Below are 24,019 nucleotides of genomic sequence, written 5' to 3'. Positions count from 1 at the left end.
TTGCGCAGAAAATATCCAAAAAAAAGGCAAAATTTACCTATTTTTACTGAGATTTTTGCTTTGTTTTGATGAAATATTTTGATGGACGTTAACGCGAGAGTAATAGATATATCACGTGATGGCTACTAAGGACAAGAAAATTGAAATAAAAGTCTTATTGTCTATTGTTTTATGAAACTTATTTAGTCAAAAGAGTTTACTTTGAATTTATGTTAAGAATATAGAAAGAATTGATTGTATGTTTTTTTCAAAAACTTGAAAATATTTTTTAAATATATTTGTAAATATAAAAAATGCAAATATTATTTATAAGTAGAAAAATACATCTATTTTCGTAGAAACACAATGTTTTGTGAAAAATTGTAAATCTAGTGAGGAATGGCTAGAAAGAGATCCAAAAGTTAAAAAATTTTATAAACATAAAATAATTATACATAAAAAGGATACCAGTTATATAATTGAATGTCTATTGATGAAAAAATTAGTACCTTCTAGGCCTATTTACTAGCCTTCTATTATATCCAGCAAGAGGGCCCAAAAATGAACGATATGGTTCAGTACGCAAAAGTGATTGCAAATGAATTGGAATATTTGGTGGCCTTTGAGATGCACTATGGCCCTGATTTTCGTTTTTGTTGTAATTAAGATCTGAATAAGATCCATGCTTATTTCGAAGCTCATCGGTTGAAGACATGAATGGTACATTCGGCAAGGTACCACCATATGAAGGCCCAAGAACAAGAAAAGACATGCACAATGACATGGGTTTTGACAAAAGTTCACGAGGTTGAATGTTAAATGTCGTAATCTGCTTAAGAAGAAGTTGTTGAATGTAAAAAGCTGGTAATATAAGCAACAAATGCAAAATTACAAAGTAAGTACCTAATTGTTCCTCCAATTCTCCTGGAGCTTCAGTTTGTGAACGCGACATTCTTGACGACTGCATTTCAGAGAGTGTTTGGATTAACCTTCCGATCTCATTTATATTAATATCATTATCTTTTAAATTTGTAGAAGATATTTTTGTGTCTTCTGAAATACTCATAGGCTCATATGAAAGAATAAGTTTTTCATCTAATTCCAAATTATCAGATGATTTTGTGTCCGATTGATCTGTATCATCTTTTTTTTCTTTCTTTACTTGTTCCATATAGAATTTTTCCTTTTCACGTCTCCACCACACAGCATTAAAATGGCTTTCTGAAAAAATAGCTGTTTCCATATCTTTTATTGGTGCATATGAGCTATAATTATCATAATATAACCATTTTATAGATGGTATACGCCTTGTAGTAGGATTCTTAAGTTTACGTTTTTTTAATGTAGATATACTAGATTGACCTGAGGGAGGAGATATATTGGCAAATGTACGAATAGATTTAACTGGAGTCGAATGATTTGGAATAATTTGCGTAACATACGCCCGATTTTCTAATAATATATTAAGATAAAGTGATACCAGCTACAAAATACTTAACCTGTATCAATAGGTCTAGTATCAAGAATCGATTTTGCAGCAAAAGATGAAAACAACGGGCCATTCGGACCTATTACAAAAAGACATTCATTTCCAGGAGGTCTTAATGGAACTAGATATAATGATAAATTGTAATAAGAGTTAAATATATAAAACGTACATGTATCTTGTGTATATTTTTTAGGATCATTGATAGGTATATGAGTATTATTATTTCTTTGTTCACGTATTAAGAGTTTTCGAGAAAATGTATAAAAAGACGATATTAATGAATATTTTGGATCTATAGGACTAATACTGTTGAGCAATAAGGTTGCAGCTACAGTAAGATCACTCTAAAATGAATCAACAACAAAAGAATGATATGGAAGAATAACTTCGATTTTAGATAATGAGTTGTAGGCTTTTTGCTGAAGCTTTAATAAAATAGTAGAAGCTTGCTTAGAATTCTTTTTTCCTTCACTCAAAGACTGATTCAAAACAAATGATCCTCCTGGTATACTATAAAAACATTTAACCAATAATTAAAAGTACTGAAGCAAACCCACGCCAAAAAAACACAACAAAGATCCTCTAATGTCTGATCTATATCTCCTGAAGACGAAACAATGTCCTTTGTGCCAGAAGAAGACATATTCTTTCTTTTTCGCGATATATCTATTGATTGAACTACAACATAAATTAATTCTGAAATGCAAAAAAAAAAAACAACAAATTTTAAACATATTATGCCTCTTACAGGCATATAGAAACACTTCTATGAGACATTTTCTTTGTTTTTATATATTTCCACGTGTTTTCTTTGTCTTTTTCCTTACCTTTCTGTGTACTTAAAGATTCATTTGAATGTTTGTCTAACATATTTAATCAACGTATAAAACACAGATATTCAAAATGAAATTGATATATCCTTTATTAAAACGCTAATAAGTAGTTTATTTTATATCTAATCTTCAAGGCTTTTTGTCAGTTAATCGAAGATTAATATATAGCAAAATTAATAAAAAGAGCTTAAAAAATAATAAATAAATAAAAACTATATAAAAAGAGACAAAACAAAGCTTGTGTATCATTAAGAAGCAACTTATATTTCAGGAAAAGCGTATTGAGGATATAATTTATAAAAAAGCTTATACAAAAATACCATAAAAACCCTTTTTAAAACTAAAGATTAATAAAAATACTAAACACGTATAAAATATCCCAAATACACATAAGAATAAGATTATATTGATCTAAATATTATTGGTGAAACAATCATCCACTCGATATTTTATACAGTAGAAATTAAATCAAAAATAAAATTAATATGTATAAATACGCAAAAGCATCCCAACTATAAAGAACTAGCCTATTTATCTGTCCTATTCCTCATTGCATTTTCCTTAGCTTCTTGCTCTGCTTTTCTTTGTCTTGCTTTTTCTTCCCTTTCTTTTCTTACAATTGCAAGTCTTGCCAGATCTGCTTTAGCTTTTTCTGTTTTTCCCTCTGAATGAAGCTTTCTATACCGCTCTTCTGCTGCCTTTTTTTCTATAGCTTCACGTTCTCTCCTGCTTAGCTCTTGTGGATACATTTTTGAAAGATCAGAAATCTTTAAGTTTTGTTTCTTTACTCGGTTAGGATTCTCTATTTCAATAATAGATTCCAGTGCATTTGTCTTTTCTTTTTTACGAGTAGAATGAAAAGACGGCACTTCTGAATCTGTTGTATCTGATTCTTCAAAATTGTTGTCTGTATCTGAACTACTAGACGATTCCTTAGCTTCCTGAAGGATTATTGTTACGCTTCATCAATAATTTTGCATCTCTTAACCCTACTTTCCAAGTCTTAGAAGCACTGCCTGGTACTAATGTTCCTTCTTCATCTAATACTAAGTTTGCCGAAAAACTTTTTCCTTCTAATAAACTATAAACATCTTTCTAATGTATATCTATAAATACCTCCTCTTATAGGTTTTCTAAACTTCTTTTTCGTCATAATATCATGATATTAATTTAAAAGGTTAAATTGATGATGAATTACTAAAAACCCTAAAAATATACTTCAATACTTATATAAATAACCCTCTTTTACCACGGATTTCGGAGGAATTTTATATATAAGAATTTCAAAGATTCTAAAGGGTTTCCCTTTTATTCTACTTCTATATTCTGTAGATATGAATATTAGGAGCGGGAAAGAAGGGAAAGATGAATAAATGGTTCAATAATAACGTGGATTTGTCCTTTATTAATAAGGATGAATCTAGGTCAGAAATCATACATTTAGTACAAGTATAGAAATAGACTAAGTTGAAGTTTGTAAAAAAATAAAAAAAAAAATTAATCTATGTTATTTGTGTAAAAAGGAATAAAAGCAGTGTAAAATATAAGACAATTTTAAGATTTTTTTATTTTAGTAAAATATGAAAATAATATACTATTCTGACAAAGACGGTGGTTTAAGTTCTGAGTCCACAATATGAAGTGAATCAAGAATGATATTGTTCGGTGGTTTGGTGTTTAAATATGTGCAATTATATTAATATAAAAACTGAATAAAAGCCATATTTTAAAAGTTATGTACGCTTAGAAGTCAAAAGTTTATAGAGTCATCGAGTATAATGTGTAGTTTAAAGCTGATTTAAATTTTGTGAATGAATATATTACACCTGGTGAATTTTTAGGGAAAAGTCAACATGTTTAACACCTTGATGAATAGAACTAATACTCAAAATGTCAAGATCTATAACAAACGATTAATTATGGGCTATATAAAATATTCATACGTGCCATTAGAAATGAATTCGTGTGCATTTTCCTCTGTTATCCCTCCACTGCATTCAAGAAGGAACTTTGTTTTATTCTTCCATTTTTGTTTCAGATTCCTAGCGACAGTTTTCATATTATCATTGTGAAAATTATCTAACATAACAATATCTGCCCCTGAAAGAATAGCTTCATCCGCTTCTGCTTCAGATCGTACTTCTACTTCAATTTTCAGTGAAAATCCACCAACTAAACGAGCTGCTTCGACTGCTTTCGTAATAGACCCTGTAAATCGGATCAGAGTTAACATTTTGTATAAACGAGTATGACCTTTTGACAAAATATGATTATCTTTAAGCATAATCATACTGCTTAAATCAAATCGGTGTGGGTCTACACCTCCCACCAACATTCCATACTTTTCAACGAGTCGAAATCCTGGTGTCGTTTTTCGTGTGCCAGCAACTACACCATGATAACCCAAATTTCTTAACTTATTAATCGTTCTCCGTGATCTAGATTCTGGTCATTTTTTCCTTAAATATTCACAGGATATTAACTTGGTAGCGATTCCAGAGCAACGTGAAATGATATTTAAAGAAATTCGCTCACCAAGAAGTATATTTTTTGCTGGCCCACGAACTATAGCAACTTTCATTACTGGATTAATATTTTCTCCTTCTTTTAAGCACCATTCAACACTATTTGATAGTTTAAATACAAAAAGCTTTAAAACATGAAAAAAGTTACCTGCACTCAAGTTGTTTGAAAATTTCCTCAAAAAAAGGAACTCCTGCCAACACTCCCTATAAAAACACATAAGTTGCTTTCTTCTTATATTCTTTCTGCCTTTTACTTCGCTTTTTCCGTAAAGAACCGCTGTTTCTGGTTTTTCACCAACAACAAATCCACCATAGTCTAAACTAGGAACATCTTCCCGAAGCCATGATTCAACAATACGTTTCCAAGAACTAGGGAGTATATTCTGAAGGCTACAGCCTATATTTTTCCATGCACACGTCGTCATATTAGATTATGGATTTTACATATCACTTATTTCCTTATTTCCTCAAAAATAAGAGTTTTTTTTCCCAAAAAAAAGAAAATAACTAGAAAAAACATCTACTACATCTTTTTATACTTAGTTCATCTTTTTCTTTCAAATTAGGTCCATACTCACCTAGTTTATAAATTTACAATTTTGTGCAGTTTCTACGATATTAAGATTTAACAGGAGCATTTTGGTGCATCACCTGCTCTGCTTGGTAAAAAACTCTTTTTTGACTAAAGTTAGCTATATATAACAAAAAATATGATATTCTTTTGTTTTTAGAGTTTAAATGAAATTTCTTTTATTATATATTCTTATTGAACCAAACTTGGACTCTCCAACATATGGATCAGAACATATAAGTTAAAAAAAGAGGCTTTGAAATATAGAAAAACACCTTTTTATTAATTATTCTTGTTATTCTTTAAAATGAATCATAAATTTCTTATTAGCACTTTTTTTTGGCTGAAAAAATGCTAAAATATACCAATTAGTTGAAAATCAGTCTGTTCAGTGGTTAGAAGCAAGTATATCTATGGAAGAAGCATGGAAAATCTTTTCATGACACAATTGTTGGTATATATTCTGATATATTAAGATTTTTGCGCAAAATGAAGTATCTTTACTACTCGTTAGGGAATCACTTACCAGTTATTCAATTAATAGGACATTTGATAATACTAATTTTATAGAGTTTTTACAGCAAACTTTTTCCCATACTGAGTTAAATAATGGTATTACATCATTACAAACATTGATTTCTGTTGTAGATGTAAAAAAAGATGTAAAATTCGTTTCAAATGTTAACAAATGTTAAAAAACATGTTTATAATAATAACTGAAGATACATATTTATCTAAAGTATCTGGAATTTTTGATGTGAATATTTGTTATATAGCAGTAGGACATAGAATATTCTTAGATAATTGGGGTTGTAACTCAGCAACAGTTTATTAAATTTCTTTGGGAAAACTATAATTCGTTTTTTATGTTTAAAAATATTTTTCATATGATGATAAAGATATAGATTTATTGATGGTAAAGTGTTTGTCGTCTAAATGATTTTGGATGCATGACCTTAATATTGGGCATTCAAATGTTATATTGAGTGTAACAAGCATACAGTTGAAGCTGTAGAAATGATCTATAAGTATTTTTCATATTTCTAAATATTTATTGTTTAAGAAAAGTTAGGTTGCAATAGCGCTTTTTCTATTGTTGTAATTGATTTTCATAAAAATACTTTAAGAAATATTTTAATTCTAGATATTAAGGTGTGTATTTTAATGGTTCATATATTACTGTTCAAATAAAGTTAGTATACGATTAGACTTGGACTGAAACATCTTTCGGAACTACTTATGTTAACTCTTTATCAGTTATTAAATACAAACAAGGGTTAAAAGATAGAAAAGATAGTGCGCCTCATTTTTTAATTACTATAAATTCGACCTTGTCATATGTTATTACTAAATTTCTTGCTATTAAATGACATTCTTTATGGCTTATTAGGGATTTTTCTCTACCATCTATATCTATGTCTACAGCATCATCAGCTATTACATCACCATATTTGTTATCTCAATCTAGTATAAATACTTTATCTATAACATCTACACTAACTTCACTAATATCTTTATCAAATCAAATATATGGAATTATGTTTTCAAATCTAGAGTTTCTTAGAGTTGTTATTTTTACAGATATTTCTACATTGATTGCCAAAGCTGCTAAGAATTCATTTGATACATCTCAAATACAATAGCAAAGAACTAGTAATAGCAGTTGTTGCATGAGCTTTAGTTGTAATGAAATATCTTTAAAAGATGCTTTAAAAAGATAATTTCATAATATTATTTAACTATACATATTTTTAGTTATAATAATAACTTTATTACATTAAGTATATTTTGGATAAATAATAAAATAATTTTATTAAATCATTATTTTATTTTTTAGTAATTTTCCAATATATTAAGTTAATCTTGTTTATTTAATATATCTTATAGTAAATCTTTATTTAATAAAAAATCGTATTTTTAAGGGCTATTAAACCCTTTATTCTTTCTAAGCTTATTAATATAAAAAATGGTAAATTGTAAAAAGATAATTTTCAAAAATAATTTGGATACAGAATTTTCATGAAGAACCTCCAAAAAGATACTCTTTGAATGATTCAGAAACAAGCTCTGAAGAAGATTCATTAAATGATTTTAGCAAATATAATATTAACAAAAAAACACAAAATGAATGTAAAATAAAATGTGTAAACTCTTTCCCAAATCATGTATCCGATGTTATTATAGCAAGTGAATTATTTCTTGACATTCTGAAGCGATTTCCTGGAGAAAATGAGTGTCAAATCTTATTTCAGGTTTCAGTAAGTTAAACATTATTAATTGAGAAATAAATATATCAAAAACATAGGAAAATCAGTCAATAAGGCTTTTTTCTAATTCTGAATTTTCTCTATATTCTGTTATTTTTCCTAATAATATACCAATTGAGATGTGCTATCAGATTTCTTGTTATATTTTTGATCATTTAAAATTTAAACGTATATTTTTGCTTGCAACTGTTTTTCAATGGTCTGTATCATCTCCTGTCAGTCTCCTTCGTACAACCTTATCATCATTGGATATAAACAATAATAACTATCCATTTTTAAGGCCACCTGCTTTACTTTCTGGGATGGAAGCATCTATATTATCATTGGTAAAATATAAAGTTATTAATATCTTAAATTAATTTCATAAAAGTGTGAGCAACGAAATATGGATGCTGTTGCTATTATTGCATCTTCTCATGGCCCTAGTGCTCATTTAAAGATAACTTCAGATGTTGCAGAACATGTAGCATATCTGCTTGATGAATTTTTTGCCAAGGGAAAATTGGATTTAAAAGTAAAATTACAAGATTACAATGCAAATACCAAAAAAAGAACTGATATATTAACAATGTATCTTTAAATAACAATTATATTACATATAAATTACGACATTTTAGGAATTAAACTATTTTTTTATCTTTTTTGAAGACTTCATATCTAGTTCATTTTCCCTTTGACGTTTTTTCTTTTTCTCTTCTTTTATTTGCTTTTTTTCCTCTTTTTTCTCTTTCTTCTCTTTTCTCTTTTTCTCCTCTTTCTTTTTCTTTTCTTTTTTCTCTTCTTTTTCCTCTCTCTTTTTCTTTTTTTTATCATCCTTTTTCTTTTCCTTGTTTTCCTTTTCATCTTCCTTTTCGTCTTCCTTTTCATTTTCTTTTTCGTTTTTTTTATTTTCTTTTTTGTCTTTTTTATTTTCTTTCTTTTTGTTTTCCTTATTGCTTTTCAATTCTTTTATATTATTTACATGATCAGCATTTGACTGTGTCGTATTTTCAGAAAGAACTAAGTCTATTGCCCGTCTCATGGCTACACTGTTTTTTGTGACAGCAGCACCTGTCTCATAAAAAGCTAAGCGTTCCTCTACCTGTTCTTTCAAAACTTCACCAAATCTCGCTGTAGGCATATCTTGAACCATAAGCAAAATACTTGACTCTAAAAATAAAAAATACCTGTAAAATTGTCTATTCTACTAGCAATAGAGCATTTGTTTGCTAAAAATCGTGATATACGTCCTTTATTTCTCTGTCCAGCACGTCCAATAAACGAAGAATGGTAAATTAAACCATATTTAGGAGTATTTCCTTTAGTTTTCAAAGCTCTGTAACTTTGTAAACATATAAAGGTCAAAAAACATTTATTTATACCGAAATAATGCTTTTTCTGCACCTAGAATTTGAACCGTTGATGCAGGATATTTTGATAAATTTGCAAGACTCCCTGCATGAGAAATTAACCTTGCTCCAATTACTTCCCCTATAAGTTTTGTAAGGTTAGGTGCCACAGTATTCATTTTATTAACAAGATATGTATATAATTTTTTTCTGTAATCTGAAAGATCAACTACTTTTCGTGCAAATGTTAGAATGTTTTCCATATCAAGTGCAGATATATCTTGTCCCATACTAATACGAGCTGCGTTAATAATATTTTGTGCTGTTATTGCGTCATTGTTCATAATTATCGTAAGATTTTCAAGACTATCTTGGGAAATAGTTGCTTTATTTCCAATACATATTACTAATTTTGCATACTGATAGTTGTCGTTTGCGAATTTTATAAGCTCTGGCATATGCCATCCATACCATTCTCTATAACCAATAAAAATATATTGAAACATTAGCTCTAAATTTACCTGACACGCATAGAGAATGTATTTATATCTTTATCAAGCTGATCCATTAATGCAATTGCATTGACAATGTGATTGTCCACTTTATTTACATTAAATTTTACTTTTGCACGTGAATAACTAAACTAGTCAGTCAATCTACTTTTTAAACATATAAAAAACACACGAATGGCCAAGTCCCAACTGTGCTCTTTCAATATCTCCCGGCTGAAGCTGCTTTAATAGTTTTCCTATATGAAGACGGACTCCACGAAGTAAATCTTGAGTTACTTCTGATGTATCACATTCAACATTTTTAAGTCCAGAACGAACACTTCCTGCAAGATTTTTGTCTGATACTCCAAGCAAAATACTATTTTTCTTGCCTGAATTCGGCAAATTCATTTCAAGAAACGCCTTAAGATCATCATTCATTAAACCTAAAAAATATCATTCTCTAAACTATATAATTAAGTAAAATACCTTCTGATATATCATTTACATTCTTTAAAGCATGGTCTGCATCTCTATAAGGCAAAAAACTCTTCAATTTTACAAATTTTCCAAATTTTGAAAGATCTTGTGATGCTTCTTGTACTTCTCTCAATTTCTTCCCTATTACTTCCGTTTGAATTACTTCAAAAAGGGCATATCCTATTGAAAGCTCAACCAAAAGTTCTTGAACCATATTTTATTCAATTTATTAAGTTTTATAGCCATAAAATATATTTTTTGTTTTTTGTTAAATTTCGTGAGGTTATCTCCGCTCTCTAAGATTAAGACGTTTTTACACGAAAACGTTGGTTAACGTTCATCATTTAATTGCTGCAAATTGATTAAACAAAAGACTAAATTTTGAAAAATGATTACACTGCTGAATCCTAAAGCAGAGTCACTTCATCGAGAACAAGCATTGCAGGTATGTGAGTGTTTTTTTTGTTTTTTTTATCTTTTTTTCGCCTTTTTTTCATCAATTTTTAATCAATGAAAATAGGTCAATATAGCAGCTGCATGCGGCCTTCAGAATGTGCTTAAAAGTAATCTTGGTCCAAAGGGAACAATTAAAATGTAATTAGTGCTTTTGAAAATACAATTTTTCTTACTTTTAGGCTGGTGGATGGAGCAGGAAACATTAAACTTACAAAAGATGGAAAAGTGCTTTTGACGGAGATGGTAAATGAAAAAGAGGATGTTATAAGTGTTTATATTTCTAGCAAATTCAAAATCCAACGGCAAGTATGATTGCCCGTGCAGCAGCAGCACAGGACGATATAACGGGAGATGGAACGACATCAATATGCCTTTTAGTTGGAGAGATACTTAAGCAAGCAGAACGATATATTCAGGAAGGCATTCATCCAAGAGTTATAACTGAAGGCATTGAATTGGCCCAAAAAGAGGCACTTGTGGTGAGCATTTCTATGATTGCAAAACATAGAGGCTTAACCATTCTTTTCAATAGTTTTTGGACAAGTTTAAGATTAATAAGAAAATGGATCGTGCTACATTATTGTCTGTAGCTAGATCATCATTGTCAACAAAATTGCATGCTTCAGTAGTTGAAAATTTAATGCATTATATTGTAGATGCAGTTTTGTTTGTTCAAAGAGAAAATGAACCAATTGACTTACATATGGTTGAAATTATGAAAATGCAACATCGTACAGTTACAGATACACAATTAATTAAGGGACTTCTTCTGGATCACGGTACTCGTCATCCAGATATGATGAAAAGAGTTGAGAATGCATATGTTCTTATCTTAAATGTTTCATTGGAATATGAGAAAACAGAAATTAATTCCACCTTTTACTATAGTACTGCTGAACAGAGAGAAAAACTTGTTGAAAGTGAAAGGAAATTTGTTGATGATAAATTAAGAAAAATTGTCGAGTTAAAGAAACAAGTTTGCGGAGACAATCCGAAAAAAGGATTTGTTGTAATTAATCAGAAGGGTATCGATCCTTTATCTCTTGATGTCTTTGTTAAAAATGGCATTTTTGCATTACGTCGTGCAAAAAGACGTAATATGGAAAGATTGCAACTCATTTGCGGTGGTGTTGCTCAAAATAGTGTAGAAGATCTTACTCCGGATATTTTAGGTTGGGCAGGCTTAGTATATGAACAAGTACTTGGTGAAGAAAAATATACGTTTGTAGAAGATGTTAAAGATCCAAAAAGTGTTACTATTCTTATAAAAGGTATTTAGATGATAAATATTTTTAAGCTCATCATTTTTAGGTTCAAATCCACATACAATTACTCAAGTTCAAGATGCTATTCGTGATGGTCTTAGAAGTGTAAAAAATGCAATTGAGGATGGTTGCATAGTCCCAGGTTCTGGTGCTTATCAGTTAGCATGCTCTATTCATCTTTTAAAAAATTTTATAAATACTGTAAAAGGGAAGGCTAGATTTGGTGTACAGGCATTTGCAGATGCTTTACTTGTTATTCCCAAAACTCTTGCTGCTAATGGTGGATTTGATCAACAAGATACAATCGTTGCATTACAGGATGAATATTATCAAGGACATATTGTAGGCGTAGATTTAGTAACAGGGGAACCGTCTGATCCATTATCTGAGGGCATTTACGATAATTACAGAGTTATTAGGCACATGCTGCATTCATCTTGTGTGATTTGCAATAACCTTTTAAATGTAGATGAGATTCTAAAGTAGTTATTTGCAAATAATATGAAATTTTCTAACTTGTTTAGGGCTGGAAGAAGTAGTCTTAAAGAAGCATCTCAAGTTTAATGATTCAATGTTTTATATGTAAAAATAACTTTTTTGAAATAATTTTGTACATTAGGATATACTTGTTTAGAAAATAAAATTATTTTAAATAATTATTAAACTTTTTCTATCACTATTAAACATATTTTCAATTTCAAAGGATACTAATTTCGAAAATACTATGGTTGCCAAATAATATATATTCTATTTTGCAATATATTGTTATTTGAATCTTTACTAAAACTTAAGCACCATACAAATAGTCTTTGGTGAATTTTTGCTAAGAACAAAAATCAAGCTCTTATTAAATATTTTAAAAGCAGCAAAAAATAAAAACGGAAAGATTTAGAACATAATTTTTAGTTAAGACAAAATTGTATTTAGAATTTGAATCCTGAAACAGAAACATTCAGGCAAAATATAAACTATATATGTGACTCGATGATTTTTGAACAGATTAAAAATATATAAAATCTACTAAATGATAATATATTCACTCTTTTTTAAACACCATTGTTAATCCACATCTTCCACAGTGCTGTCTATTATCATGGAGTGCCATCAAAATCCCTGCACCACACGTTGGATGTGGACATTCACTACGAAGTCTTTGAATTTTTCCTTCACTTGTAATACTATAGTGGCTTAAAATTGATAATTTACATCTACAAGAATAAAAAACAGGAATATAACAAACAATAACTCACTTTTTCCGTTTATGCTTAATCTTTTTCGGTGTTGTATAGACCTTTTTTTTACGTTTCTTTGCTCCACCAAGAAGACGTAAAACCAAGTGTAAAGTAGAATCTTTCTGAATATTATAATCAGATAATGTCCGAGCATCTTCCAGCTGCTTTCCAGCATAAATTAACCGTTGTTGATCAGGCGATATCTCCTCTTTGCTACTGATTTTATTTTTAATATTGTTAATTGTATTGCTTGATTCAACTTCAAGTACGATTGTCTTTCCCGTAAGTGTTTTCACTACATATTTGGTATCAAAAGAATCACAAAAACAAGTAGTTACCGAATATTTGCATTTCCCGTGAGTTTTATGCACTACAGCGTTAGAAAACGCTGCGTTTCTTGCTTATCCTATGCTTGTCTAAGTGAGCTGATGTCTGATCTCGCTGTTTACAATTTCGTGACTATATTTTTAACGTCAGAAAAAGATAATCAGTTAAAAATATAAAAAATAAAGACAGATAAGCGAAGTTTAAGAGAAAATTTTGGCTCAGTGATATCTGTGAATGATGTTTTTATGGTTATAAGTTTTTTTTCGGATTTTTTTTGGATTAAACAAAGAAAAATTTAGCACAAACATGTATATATCATGTTTTTCGGAAGATGTATAGAAAAAGGACATTTAAGTGCTAGAACAGTATTTCAGTGTTTTTTTGCGCGTTATAAGTCGGGTACTATCTCAAAAAAGCGGTCAAAAAGTCCATTATTACAGCATATTCGTGTTTTGGAACAGTATGTTGCAGAATTGAGTGCAAAACTTGAAAAACATGATAAACAAAGATTATTAAAAAACAATGTGAGCATTTTATAGGTTTATTATTTCTTTAATGCCTTTAGGATTCTGATAGAAAGTCATTGGAAAGTGAACATGAGTTTCTATATCATTCTATTTGTAATCCGCAAAATCAAGAATTAGCGTTGACAAATAAATGTCCTATTCTTCCTCCTATTCTTGAAGACAAGCTTGGAGACTTATCTCAAGAAATAGATTTGAACACTACATGGACTCAGAAATTAAGCATGATTAATGCTCGTGGAGGATTTATGGGTTTAACGACATCAGAAGTCAATCAAATAATAGCATCTATTACGCCTAAAGAAAGAGGAGGATTGACAGATGTTATTTTTAGTATGATAAAGGTATGCCTCTTTTTGAAGAATAAAAAAAGTTTTTATTGTTTTAATAGAATGCTTCTATTCAGCCTGATAGCTTAACGTATGATTTTATGATTAATGGCTGCATTGAATTTGGTAATGTTGAAAAAGCTATGAATCTTTTTTCCCAAATGAAACAACGTAATTAATATATATATTTAAAAAATATTAATATTAAAATAGATGAAATTAAACCTACTGTATTTTCATATGCTCATTTAATGAATGGATATGTGAAAATTAAGTGTCCTGATAATGCATTATTACTCTTTAAAGATATGAAAAATTATTCTATTGAGCCTAATCTTGTAAGAAAATCCAATCATAATGAATATTTTTTCTAATAACTAGACTATCTATACTATTTTAATTTCTGCATTTCTTCAGAAAAGGTTATTTAATAATGCATGGATGACTTTTAATTTATTGAAGTATCGCTCGAAAGATGTATATCCAGATGTTAAAACATATTCTCTCATGATTTATTCATGTGCTTTAACTGGCGAAGCAGAACGTGCAAATAACTTATTTGAAGAAATGTTATCATTACCTGATGGACCTCTCGTGCCAACTGTAGAAACATATAATGCTTTAATACATGCTTTTGCTGAACGAAAAGACTATTTTTATGAAACATGGAGAATAGCAAAAACTATGGCAGATAATAATATTCCTATGGATATGAAAACATTGAATGCATTACTAAGAGCCTGTGGAAAAGTAGGAGATTTAAAAAAGGCAAGAATATTGGCAAAATATATATTTCAAAAGTAAAAAAAACATATTATATAGTAATGATTATAATAGAAATAGATGTAAATGTCTAGATGATGTAAATATACACACTTTTCAAGGTTTATTTAGAGCCTACTCTAATTATGTTCCAAATAACCAACATCAAGTTTCAAAATTTTGTGATTCTTCTAATAGTAAACATGATGCAGATATTTTAATTTCAGAATTAAATATGAATATATCGAATGATACTAAGAGTAATTTTTTTCAAGATATTAAGAATTGCGTTTTTTTCAAAAGCGATTTAAATACATCAAAAGATATTTTAAATGAATCTAAAGCATTAATGACATATATACAGAAAAATAAATATTCTTTTTTAGATGAGCAGCTTATGAATGCCTATCTTGCTATACCAATTAATCAAGGATCATATTTTATATTTAAATATATTTATGAGAATATGTATTATCCTATAACTACTGAAAACCTGTATGAAGAATCAAGTTACTTAAATTCAAACAAATTTAAAAGAGGGCCATATACATACGAGTTAGGGCTTCAAGCGGCATATAAATTTAATGACTTGAAATTTGCTCGTCTTGTATGGAATGAAAGAGAAAATTGGAGACATCTAATAGAAAATCAAAGAAAAAACTGTGAAAAAACAAACAAACTGTTTACTCAAGAATATCTAAATAATTTAGATTTTAATATTTACAAATCAATGATTAACATTTTAACTAAAAACAATTTATTAGAAGAAGCTAAACACCTTTTAATTTCCTCTAAAAAAATGTTTCCATGGCAAATAGACCATTTAAAGCCATTATGGAGTAAAGTGGGGCAAATAAAAGATGAAGTATTTAAGTCTTTAATACTTGAAATAATAAAATCAGGGAAAAGTTAGTTTTTTGGTATATATAATTATAAAAACAATTAGTTGATAAAAAACAAGATTTTAACTATAAAAGAATAGAAATTAAAATTTTAACTATGACAGATGTTTACTCCTAGTTTATTATATGACATTATTTATCGCTTTCACTTGTTATATATAATCATTACATTATAAACGTCTTCAATAGTTTATACTGTTTGTATTTATAGGTATAAAACAAATATTATATGGTTTATTCTTCTAAAATGTTTGAATTTCTTTACTAAAACTTGACCCTCTTTTTACATGTCTTTCCCCTGACATAATATTGATCCTTTACAAATGCCTCTTACTCTGTGCCGTTTAAGTGCATCTGTTCTAACAAAACTTTTCCCACATGGACAAGAATAAGGTTTTTGGTCGCCATGAATTTTTACATGTCGTTTTAAATCATGATGTCTAACAAATCTTGCACGACAGATTGGACAACAATAAGGCCTATCTGACAAATGTGTTTGTATATGTGATTGAATATTGTATTTTCTACCAAATCGTTTTAAACAACCATTATAGAGACACACGAATTTACCATCAGACTCTTCTGGTCCTTGAATGAAAGATGATATTGCTTCAAGAGAAATCATAGTTCTTCGTGATGAAAAACGCCCAAATGTAGTGGATTTTTCGAGTACTTCATTTGAAGATGGAACATCATGTTGTTTTTTATCATTAAAGGGCATTGTAACCAAAATTTGATTAAAAGGTTTTTCAAAAGATGTGTTATTCTGAGATAGATCCCCTAGATTCACAATAGTGTTGTCTTCTGGAGACATGGGTGGAGAAAAGATTTGAGATGAGAGCTGATGAATGGAATCTTTAAAGTCAACCTGCAATTGAGAACAATGGTCTATTAAAAACCGTAAATCTTCTTGATTTGGCTTTTCACAACTATTTTGTGTAAAATTGCTTACAAGATTTTTATCATATTGCATAGATGAGTATGGTGGAGAAAGCAATTGCATTTTATGTGAAATAGAAGGCATATTCTGAATATTCTTTTCTGAAAAAAGCTGAGGATCAATGACATTTTGCATCATAAGTGACGTATCAAATCCTCCAGATTGAATGTCTGAAGATGGGAAAATATGATTTTTTGACGAATACGTATCAATCAAAACAAGTGAAGACGATAATGGGTCTTGTATAGTCATATTGGATTTATTAAGAAGAATTTCTCCCGTTTTCCCTTCAAAGCATCCCGGTTTGTTATCCTCATCTATATACCTATACGCTTGAGGCTCATATATATTCGGATAGTCTGTATAATCCGAAGAAAACTTTGAATTCGAAATTTCTGACTTCAAAAAGTAAAATTCAGGAGGTATTTGCTTCTGGAAGCAATTCCTATCTATGTAATTTCCTTCCAAGTAGTTCCTCTGTACTAAAGCCATAGAAAAAATTTAAAGGTTGCCCTGCAACTAAAAAATTCTGAAAAAGCTCAAAAATTGTGTAAAAAAAACGCTCAAAAAACAACCATACACCTTTTTTGCCTTTCTGAAGTAGCAGAAAGGTCAAATTCGTGTATTTCTAGCTAAAAACAAACGAAAAAAAGAGATTTTCCGAGAACCTGCCTCGTGCTCTTTATATGTTAAAAATCTTCGATGTTCATTTGTTTATTTTGGTGATGCGTGTTGCCATAGAAACTTTTATTAAATAGAGATTTATTTAAGTATTTTCTTTATATTCTTTTTGTGTTATTTTTAAACAAAATAACATTATTTTTCACTGAAAACTGTTTTTTTTCTAATCTTCTTTAAACCATTTGTCTTCTAGAAAGAAACTTGCTATCTCTCTCACATAGTTGCTATAGTAACCCTCTCTCTAGTTGCCATAGTATTGCTATGACACCGACGATGCTCGATTGAGCTTGAGATGGAGAAAAATCTGAAAAATTTAAAACATACAAAAGTCTTTCAAAAAGTGTTATTTTTCTACTAAAAAGACTATATAGTTATTCTTAAATATAGGATATTATATTTTTATAGTTTTTGTCTGAAGTAGCAGGATTTTTTGTCTTTTTTTCTGGAAAAACAGTCTATTTTTTGTAAATTCAAGCATCTTGGACCAGGAGTGCTTTATTGTGAATCTTTTTCATGGAAATGAAGCGTATTATTGTCTGTCCTGCATGGTTGACGTCATCAGTGCTTCGTCGGACCAAAAGTTCTTCTTCAGATGCTTTTAAGAAGATACAGACTCGGATAAAAGTAAGCATTAAAAAGATCCCGATTAGTAGATTGGAGCCTCAGAAGATGTTCTCTTCTGTATTCAGGATGGATTTTTTGATTCCTTTTGCTGAATATTTCCTTTCGGCGGTTATTTATATTTCTTGTTTAAGTATTCTTCCTTGTATGGGATTCATTAAGATATTTATCGTTTTATTTTTGATACTGCTACTTGTGCTTCCAATTACACGGCCTTTTTTTCATCCTTCTCTTCCTATTACATCCTGGTTAATTCTTTTTTATGCTTGCAGGTAAAGCATGTTGATTAGAATGGTTTTTTCTTTAACCATTTTTAGATTTATTCCTTCTTCTATGAGGCCCCGTATATGGGTTTCTGTTTTACCGACTTTAGAGAACATTGTATATGGTGCTAGTTTGAGTAATCTTCTTTCAAAACATACATATTTTTTTTTGGATATTTTAGCATGGATTCCATATGGTATCATTCATTTTGGTGCCCCTTTTGTTACATCAATTATTGTATATTTATTTTCTCCTCCTGGAACTCTTCCTGTTTTTGCAAAAAGCTTTGGATATTTAAACTTGATCGGTGTAATTATTCAGCTTGCATTTCCATGTTCTCCTCCATGTATGTTTTACTTAATATGTTTTGTATATCTCATTTAGAAAATATAGGGTATCAAAATGTGTATGGAAATCAACCTGCAAACTATACTATGGAAGGATCAGCAGGAGGTCTTGCAAGAATTGATGGATTTTTTGGTACAAAATTATATACATCTACTTTTCCTGCATCACCATTGGTATTTGGTGCTTTTCCATCATTACACGCAGGTCATGCAATGCTTGAAGCATTGTTTTTAAGTCACATTTTTCCAAAAACAACCCCTTATTTTGTAGTATATGTACTTTGGTTATGGTGGTGTACCATGTATTTAACACATCATTATTTTGTCGATTTAATAGGAGGAAGTTGCTTAGCTACTATTATTTTTTATATTGCACAACATAATTATTTACCTCATATACAACCTGGAAATCTATTTCGATGGGATTATCATTATACAATATTTAATTTATCTAGAACAGATGATCCAGAGATTCCTTTATCTCGTAACATATTTGATCAATATGGGTCTATACAAAATGGATTGATGAATAAATATTTTTATAATGACTATGCGTCTCCTTCTGATTCATTTTTTACATGTTCATGTACTAATAAACTAGTAAAAAGGAGTTGTTCCATATCTTCCACTATTTGGGATGAAGAGATAATTGATTGTATTAATACGCCTAATTCACTCTATGATACTGATAATTCAGGGGATATTGACATTGTTATTAAATAATCATGATTTAATTTATTATAAGCATTTTTTGATTTCACTAAAACAACTTTTGCAAATAAATTTTTCGACTGTTTAAAAATCATTATTTTAATTACTTCATTTGGATAGGGGATGCTTGAGTTTTTCAACATGATCATTAAATTAATATATTTATTCGTTTGATGCATTTTCATATTATGTATTTTTTTCTGATGGAGTTTTTTTATTTTTCAAAATATTATGAATAAAATTATGTACAGCAATGTGATTTCTCCATCAAGTGTATTTTATAATTGCAAATGTTAGAGTAATTATTAATAAAATTTTTATTAATATGTTAAAAATTTAAAGTTATTTTTTAAGAAACGATAAATTATGATTTAAATATATACATACTATCTATTTAATTGATATTTTTCAAGAAATAAACGAAATTTTAATAAATTTCTTTTTATAAATAATAATTTATAACATAAATTATAAATATCTCACGTAACCTTGTTTTTTTTGCTTAAAAAATGATTTATTATATTAATAATAAAAATGATTCCATAAAAAAATTCTTAATATGTGAAAATTAACTATTTAGTTCTATAGATTCAATAAAAATTTTTATTTCTTCAGTATTTAAGAAAAAAGAAATTAAATAATTTATATTATTAATTCATCTAAAATATAGTTAGAATCTAACTTTTAAAAATCATTTTTTAAATAGATTATATTGAATAAATATAATGTTAATTTTGATAGGACAATTTAAAACATAATGTAATATAATTTAAACCAAATATAATACACATATCAATTCAACGTGTCTTCCACAGTCATTCGGTTTATTCTTGAATATTAATTCCAAATAGTTCATAAGGTTTCATGTATCCATTCAAGATATGTAAGTAGTTATTTTTCAATACATGAAGACTTTTCAATACGTCTCTGTGCCACATCCTATTATACATATGAGTTTCTTTATTAATTAAAAACAATCTACACTACCCAATTATATATTCTTGCAATATTCACTTCTAAAATAGTAATATTTTCTCGAATAAATTCAAGATCTTCCTCGTATTTCTTCAAAGATGCTTTTGCTGCTGATATCCTTGATGTCAGAAACTCAATGGCCTCAGGAATAGGATATTCAATCATAACATTTGCCTTAACTTATTAACAGTTCCTAAAACACTAGAAAAAAATACCCCAAGCCACACTCCAGCTTTGTCTGTTGATGGAATAATGATTTTAAAATAAAGTGTATCATTTAGTTCAAAATACGTATCAAATGATTCTTTTTTTTCCTGTAAAATATCACTTTTTCTAATTCTTATTTTTAACATTTAAAATACGCTTTTTTTTTGTAAAAAATACAACATCTGCAATGTTTTATCCATTTCTGGGATTTTATCTAAAAGTACCATAACATGACGTTGAAAATTGGCTTCCATAAACCGATATTTTCTATTTATTTGTTATAGTTTTTTACTTGTTTAAAACACTTACGCTATTAATTGTTGAAAATGCTTCAACACTGATTCAACATTCTCACGAGACGTTACAAAATCTTCAACTTTTTCGACAAAAGGCGCTGCTGGAATACTTTGTGAAGATGTTTCTTGAACATTCATTTTTACGAATTGTAATTCGGTTCGTTAATTTTTATACAATTTTATACAAAATTTATACAAAAAATACATGTTTATATATTTACAAGTTTAATTCTCTGATTTTCATATTAACTGTAAGTCTAAACATGTTTTAAGTATTTCATTTACATTTTGGAAATAACATGATTTCAATATGATTTGTTTCCCGAAGCCTTTATGCTACTTGATAACCATAAATATATAAATTGCTTTCGGAATGCTATTTGTTGTAAAGAGAGAAAATGCCCTTACTCAACCACCGGAATGAACGAGTTAGATCTGATAAAATATAAAGTATAAACGAATTATCCTGTCATGTAATTTTTCAAAAAAGAAAAAAAATGGTAGTTTAAAAATAAATCTTTATTAAACGGTTGTTTAAAGATTCAGACAATGTATTGTTATTCGTTTAGGAAAATACAAAATTTTCAGTTATAGTAAATACGATAATTCATTTTTGTTGACCTTGAAGTTTTGCTAATTGCCCTAAAATATCTTGAACTTGTTGATCAGGTTGCTGTGAAGGTTTGATCATAGGTGAAAGCGTAGGATTCGTCGGATAACCTTTGTTGATTGATGCACCTTGGTGCGGCATTTGTAAAGACGTATAAGATAAAGACTGTAATTGAGGGGTTAGTTGTTGAGAAGGTTGTGTTAAAGCTCCGATGACTTTTTGAAGAGTGGTGGGATCCAATGAGCCAATCAGAGTTGCCAAATCTGAATTGGATGCGCTGAGTGCTAAATTTTGAGGCTGAGTGTTAAGATTACCGGGATTAGGTGGTTGATATGTATTTGTTAGTTGTAAAACGGATTGCTTTTTACGAAGTGCTAATACTACTGCAACGTGAACATCGATATTCGCATATTCTTTCGCCATATTTAGCAATAATGTGTATATTACTTGATTTATTACCGTCAAATTTCACATCTGAGCTGTCAGCTCTGCGGTCAAAAATTTGCATAGAGATTTTCGACTGTGATTGCATTTGTCGGCTAAGGAATATGATAGCCATAATACCTTCAATAATCATTTGTTGAACAACAGAAGGTAAGGATAATCTTGGCGATAGAAATAATGTATCTATACGAAAACCTTTATCCTTAAAAACCTTTTCAACGAAATAAATAAAACTTCTTTATTATCTGTATTAGCGGACAGGTTAAACAAATACATGGATACCCAACCTATCCGTATCATCTGTAATAATGATTTGACATTCTGGGACATCATTGCCATATCGACGGGGAAGGGGAAAAGAATCCATTTGATGACGTGGAGGATAATCACGGTAGCGATCAGGGGAAATGGATCTATAATCCCCGGGATAGTCCATGTCTCGATCTCTGGGATGCCGAAGTGAAAGTGGGGGTGATCGTCGTTTACCGTACTCTTCTCTTGGACCATATCGATCTTTCTTGTCACGATCGTATGGAGAACCATAACCATGGTTTCCACGGCCATGACTTCTGTTTCTTCCACGTACGGGAGACCGGTCTCTTACATCTGGAGACCGGGATCTAGGTCGGTAGGCTTTTTTATCACTAGAGAGAGGAGGTCTATGCTTTTGTGGCTTTGAAACTTCTAGATCTACAAAGAAGGGTTTGAATAACGAATCAATTGTCTTTTATGTATCACTTACGCATTTTTCTTCCACGAATCATGGTCCCTTGCTCTCCATTAATTGCATTTTGGCATTCTTCAGATGAAAAGAATTGGACAAAGCCATAAGCTTGTTTTAATGCAATTTGACCTAACCGTCCATATGGATAAAAGACACGAAAGACATCTTTCTTTGTAACTTTTTCAGTTGGCAAGTTACCTTTGAAAAATATATATTAGTATTGACATGTTTAATGAAAATACACAATATCCAAGGGTTTAGAATACCTATAAACATTCGTGATCCCGGTGGAAATTCATGTGGTGCAGTATTTGACATAATATGTTTTTCATCTACAAGAAATTTTTGAAATAAGGCATCTTCTTGTGGAGTACATGGAGTATCATGGTCAATGGCATCTTTGTGTTTGGGCTGCTGCGTTAATGCAGGCTGAACCGCAGTGGTATCACTTGTAGATGAAACAGTATTCAAGGCTTCTATAAAATTCGGAGAAAGTGGATTGTTTGAGGTCGTTAGGGGAGCAGCGAGTGATGGATCTGTCTGAAGGGCTGGTGATAATGTCGCCAAGAGTTTCTGAAGATCCAGGCTACTGGGAATAGGATTTAGCGTATCGGCAATCAACGGGTTATCTTGGGTCGTTGCCTGCACCGTTTCAGAAAACATACATGTATCTACTTCAGAATGCTTGTAATCGCACTCTTCCGATTTTTCTTCATCATCCTTCTCCGTAGCCTCTTCTATATCAACCTGTGGTTCCACCATATTATCCAATTCCTTTTTTTCCTGTATCACTTCTGATACTTGATTTTCACTCTCTTCATTCAGGCATTTTTCCTGAGCATCGGATTCCTTGGTTTCTTCCTCCAATTCCACCTCCCTTTGGCTCATTTCATCTTCTTCCCCCTCTTTAGCCTCTTCCTCGTCTTTCAAGCTTGTTTCCAGGCAAATATCCGATAACAGGTCCGACGGTGCTTCTGAAAGACTTTCTGACTCCGAAGCACCTTCTGAGCCTATGTCGGATACTGTTTCTTCCGCCTCCTCGAGCGATATAAACCCTTGCTCTCTTTCCTGTTGTGCTTTTTCTTTATTAATTCCCTGTTTTTCGTCCTCCGAGATTTGTTCTATTTTTCCATTCTTCAACATCGTGCTTGTTCTTTATTTCTGTCTTTTCCAAGCAACTCCACTCTTATTTTACGTGTCCTATTTCTGTTTATTCCCTTTTTCTCCTTTTCTTTTTTTTTCACTGTATATTTTACTTTGTCCTTGCTCTACCTTCACTCTGCTCCCAGCACACTCTCAGTATACCCTCAATACTTTGTATTTAGTGCCTTTAATACGCTAAATCCCTCCCAATGCTCTCCAAACCCTGCTCCGCTTACACAATCTCGCCTGATCTGCGTCCTGCGCTGCGGCTTCCTCAAAGTATTGTTCCTGTTTTC

General features: G+C 30.1%; 13 protein-coding genes across 13 annotated transcripts; 5 read left to right on the top strand and 8 right to left on the bottom strand.

Annotated features, from left to right (window-relative positions):
• Positions 1-481: 481 nt before the first annotated feature.
• Positions 482-2,222, bottom strand: T551_00936 (uncharacterized protein; the record flags this gene model as incomplete). Its single annotated transcript, XM_018373200.1, has 6 exons — positions 482-840; positions 883-1,431; positions 1,479-1,589; positions 1,638-1,812; positions 1,855-1,978; positions 2,026-2,222. The coding sequence occupies 6 exons, from the start codon at positions 2,220-2,222 to the stop codon at positions 482-484; spliced, it is 1,515 nt and encodes a 504-aa protein (XP_018230367.1).
• A 606-nt stretch (positions 2,223-2,828) lies between these two features.
• On the bottom strand, positions 2,829-3,454 carry T551_00935 (uncharacterized protein; the record flags this gene model as incomplete). The annotated part of the gene is made up of 3 exons (XM_018373199.1): positions 2,829-3,242; positions 3,295-3,374; positions 3,418-3,454. The coding sequence occupies 3 exons, from the start codon at positions 3,452-3,454 to the stop codon at positions 2,829-2,831; spliced, it is 531 nt and encodes a 176-aa protein (XP_018230366.1).
• A 667-nt stretch (positions 3,455-4,121) lies between these two features.
• T551_00934 (nicotinate-nucleotide diphosphorylase (carboxylating)) lies at positions 4,122-5,251 on the bottom strand (the record flags this gene model as incomplete). The annotated part of the gene is made up of 5 exons (XM_018373198.1): positions 4,122-4,185; positions 4,245-4,739; positions 4,785-4,925; positions 4,975-5,030; positions 5,081-5,251. 5 exons carry the CDS (start codon positions 5,249-5,251, stop codon positions 4,122-4,124), a joined length of 927 nt encoding a protein of 308 aa, XP_018230365.1.
• Positions 5,252-6,812: 1,561 nt separating this feature from the next.
• Positions 6,813-7,040, top strand: T551_00933 (uncharacterized protein; the record flags this gene model as incomplete). The annotated part of the gene is made up of 1 exon (XM_018373197.1): positions 6,813-7,040. One exon carries the CDS (start codon positions 6,813-6,815, stop codon positions 7,038-7,040), a length of 228 nt encoding a protein of 75 aa, XP_018230364.1.
• Positions 7,041-7,363: 323 nt separating this feature from the next.
• T551_00932 (uncharacterized protein) lies at positions 7,364-8,244 on the top strand (the record flags this gene model as incomplete). The annotated part of the gene is made up of 4 exons (XM_018373196.1): positions 7,364-7,366; positions 7,410-7,655; positions 7,703-7,990; positions 8,035-8,244. The coding sequence occupies 4 exons, from the start codon at positions 7,364-7,366 to the stop codon at positions 8,242-8,244; spliced, it is 747 nt and encodes a 248-aa protein (XP_018230363.1).
• Positions 8,245-8,289: 45 nt separating this feature from the next.
• On the bottom strand, positions 8,290-10,177 carry T551_00931 (snoRNP complex protein NOP56; the record flags this gene model as incomplete). Its single annotated transcript, XM_018373195.1, has 6 exons — positions 8,290-8,786; positions 8,831-8,979; positions 9,026-9,469; positions 9,514-9,630; positions 9,677-9,929; positions 9,973-10,177. The coding sequence occupies 6 exons, from the start codon at positions 10,175-10,177 to the stop codon at positions 8,290-8,292; spliced, it is 1,665 nt and encodes a 554-aa protein (XP_018230362.1).
• Positions 10,178-10,351: 174 nt separating this feature from the next.
• T551_00930 (T-complex protein 1 subunit zeta) lies at positions 10,352-12,248 on the top strand (the record flags this gene model as incomplete). The annotated part of the gene is made up of 7 exons (XM_018373194.1): positions 10,352-10,408; positions 10,484-10,557; positions 10,599-10,662; positions 10,704-10,898; positions 10,952-11,690; positions 11,731-12,166; positions 12,209-12,248. The coding sequence occupies 7 exons, from the start codon at positions 10,352-10,354 to the stop codon at positions 12,246-12,248; spliced, it is 1,605 nt and encodes a 534-aa protein (XP_018230361.1).
• Positions 12,249-12,720: 472 nt separating this feature from the next.
• Positions 12,721-13,267, bottom strand: T551_00929 (ubiquitin-40S ribosomal protein S27a; the record flags this gene model as incomplete). The annotated part of the gene is made up of 3 exons (XM_018373193.1): positions 12,721-12,892; positions 12,935-13,211; positions 13,255-13,267. 3 exons carry the CDS (start codon positions 13,265-13,267, stop codon positions 12,721-12,723), a joined length of 462 nt encoding a protein of 153 aa, XP_018230360.1.
• Positions 13,268-13,521: 254 nt separating this feature from the next.
• T551_00928 (uncharacterized protein) lies at positions 13,522-15,771 on the top strand (the record flags this gene model as incomplete). The annotated part of the gene is made up of 6 exons (XM_018373192.1): positions 13,522-13,767; positions 13,809-14,111; positions 14,159-14,267; positions 14,310-14,434; positions 14,478-14,896; positions 14,940-15,771. Exons 1-6 carry the CDS (start codon positions 13,561-13,563, stop codon positions 15,769-15,771), a joined length of 1,995 nt encoding a protein of 664 aa, XP_018230359.1. The 5' UTR covers positions 13,522-13,560.
• A 272-nt stretch (positions 15,772-16,043) lies between these two features.
• Positions 16,044-17,192, bottom strand: T551_00927 (uncharacterized protein; the record flags this gene model as incomplete). Its single annotated transcript, XM_018373191.1, has 1 exon — positions 16,044-17,192. The coding sequence occupies one exon, from the start codon at positions 17,190-17,192 to the stop codon at positions 16,044-16,046; it is 1,149 nt and encodes a 382-aa protein (XP_018230358.1).
• A 708-nt stretch (positions 17,193-17,900) lies between these two features.
• T551_00926 (uncharacterized protein) lies at positions 17,901-19,336 on the top strand (the record flags this gene model as incomplete). Its single annotated transcript, XM_018373190.1, has 3 exons — positions 17,901-18,274; positions 18,320-18,612; positions 18,660-19,336. The coding sequence occupies 3 exons, from the start codon at positions 17,901-17,903 to the stop codon at positions 19,334-19,336; spliced, it is 1,344 nt and encodes a 447-aa protein (XP_018230357.1).
• An 879-nt stretch (positions 19,337-20,215) lies between these two features.
• On the bottom strand, positions 20,216-20,940 carry T551_00925 (tubulin-binding prefolding complex subunit PAC10; the record flags this gene model as incomplete). Its single annotated transcript, XM_018373189.1, has 5 exons — positions 20,216-20,263; positions 20,312-20,473; positions 20,515-20,638; positions 20,684-20,773; positions 20,816-20,940. The coding sequence occupies 5 exons, from the start codon at positions 20,938-20,940 to the stop codon at positions 20,216-20,218; spliced, it is 549 nt and encodes a 182-aa protein (XP_018230356.1).
• Positions 20,941-21,409: 469 nt separating this feature from the next.
• On the bottom strand, positions 21,410-23,723 carry T551_00924 (uncharacterized protein; the record flags this gene model as incomplete). Its single annotated transcript, XM_018373188.1, has 5 exons — positions 21,410-21,825; positions 21,872-22,092; positions 22,144-22,546; positions 22,599-22,778; positions 22,847-23,723. The coding sequence occupies 5 exons, from the start codon at positions 23,721-23,723 to the stop codon at positions 21,410-21,412; spliced, it is 2,097 nt and encodes a 698-aa protein (XP_018230355.1).
• Between the last annotated feature and the right edge of the window lie 296 nt (positions 23,724-24,019).

This window comes from Pneumocystis jirovecii (genome assembly GCF_001477535.1).
Source record: "Pneumocystis jirovecii RU7 chromosome Unknown supercont1.4, whole genome shotgun sequence".
Lineage (NCBI taxonomy): Eukaryota > Fungi > Ascomycota > Pneumocystomycetes > Pneumocystales > Pneumocystaceae > Pneumocystis > Pneumocystis jirovecii.
Note: the sequence above shows the minus strand (reverse complement) of the source record. Positions and strands in the feature narration are given on the sequence as shown.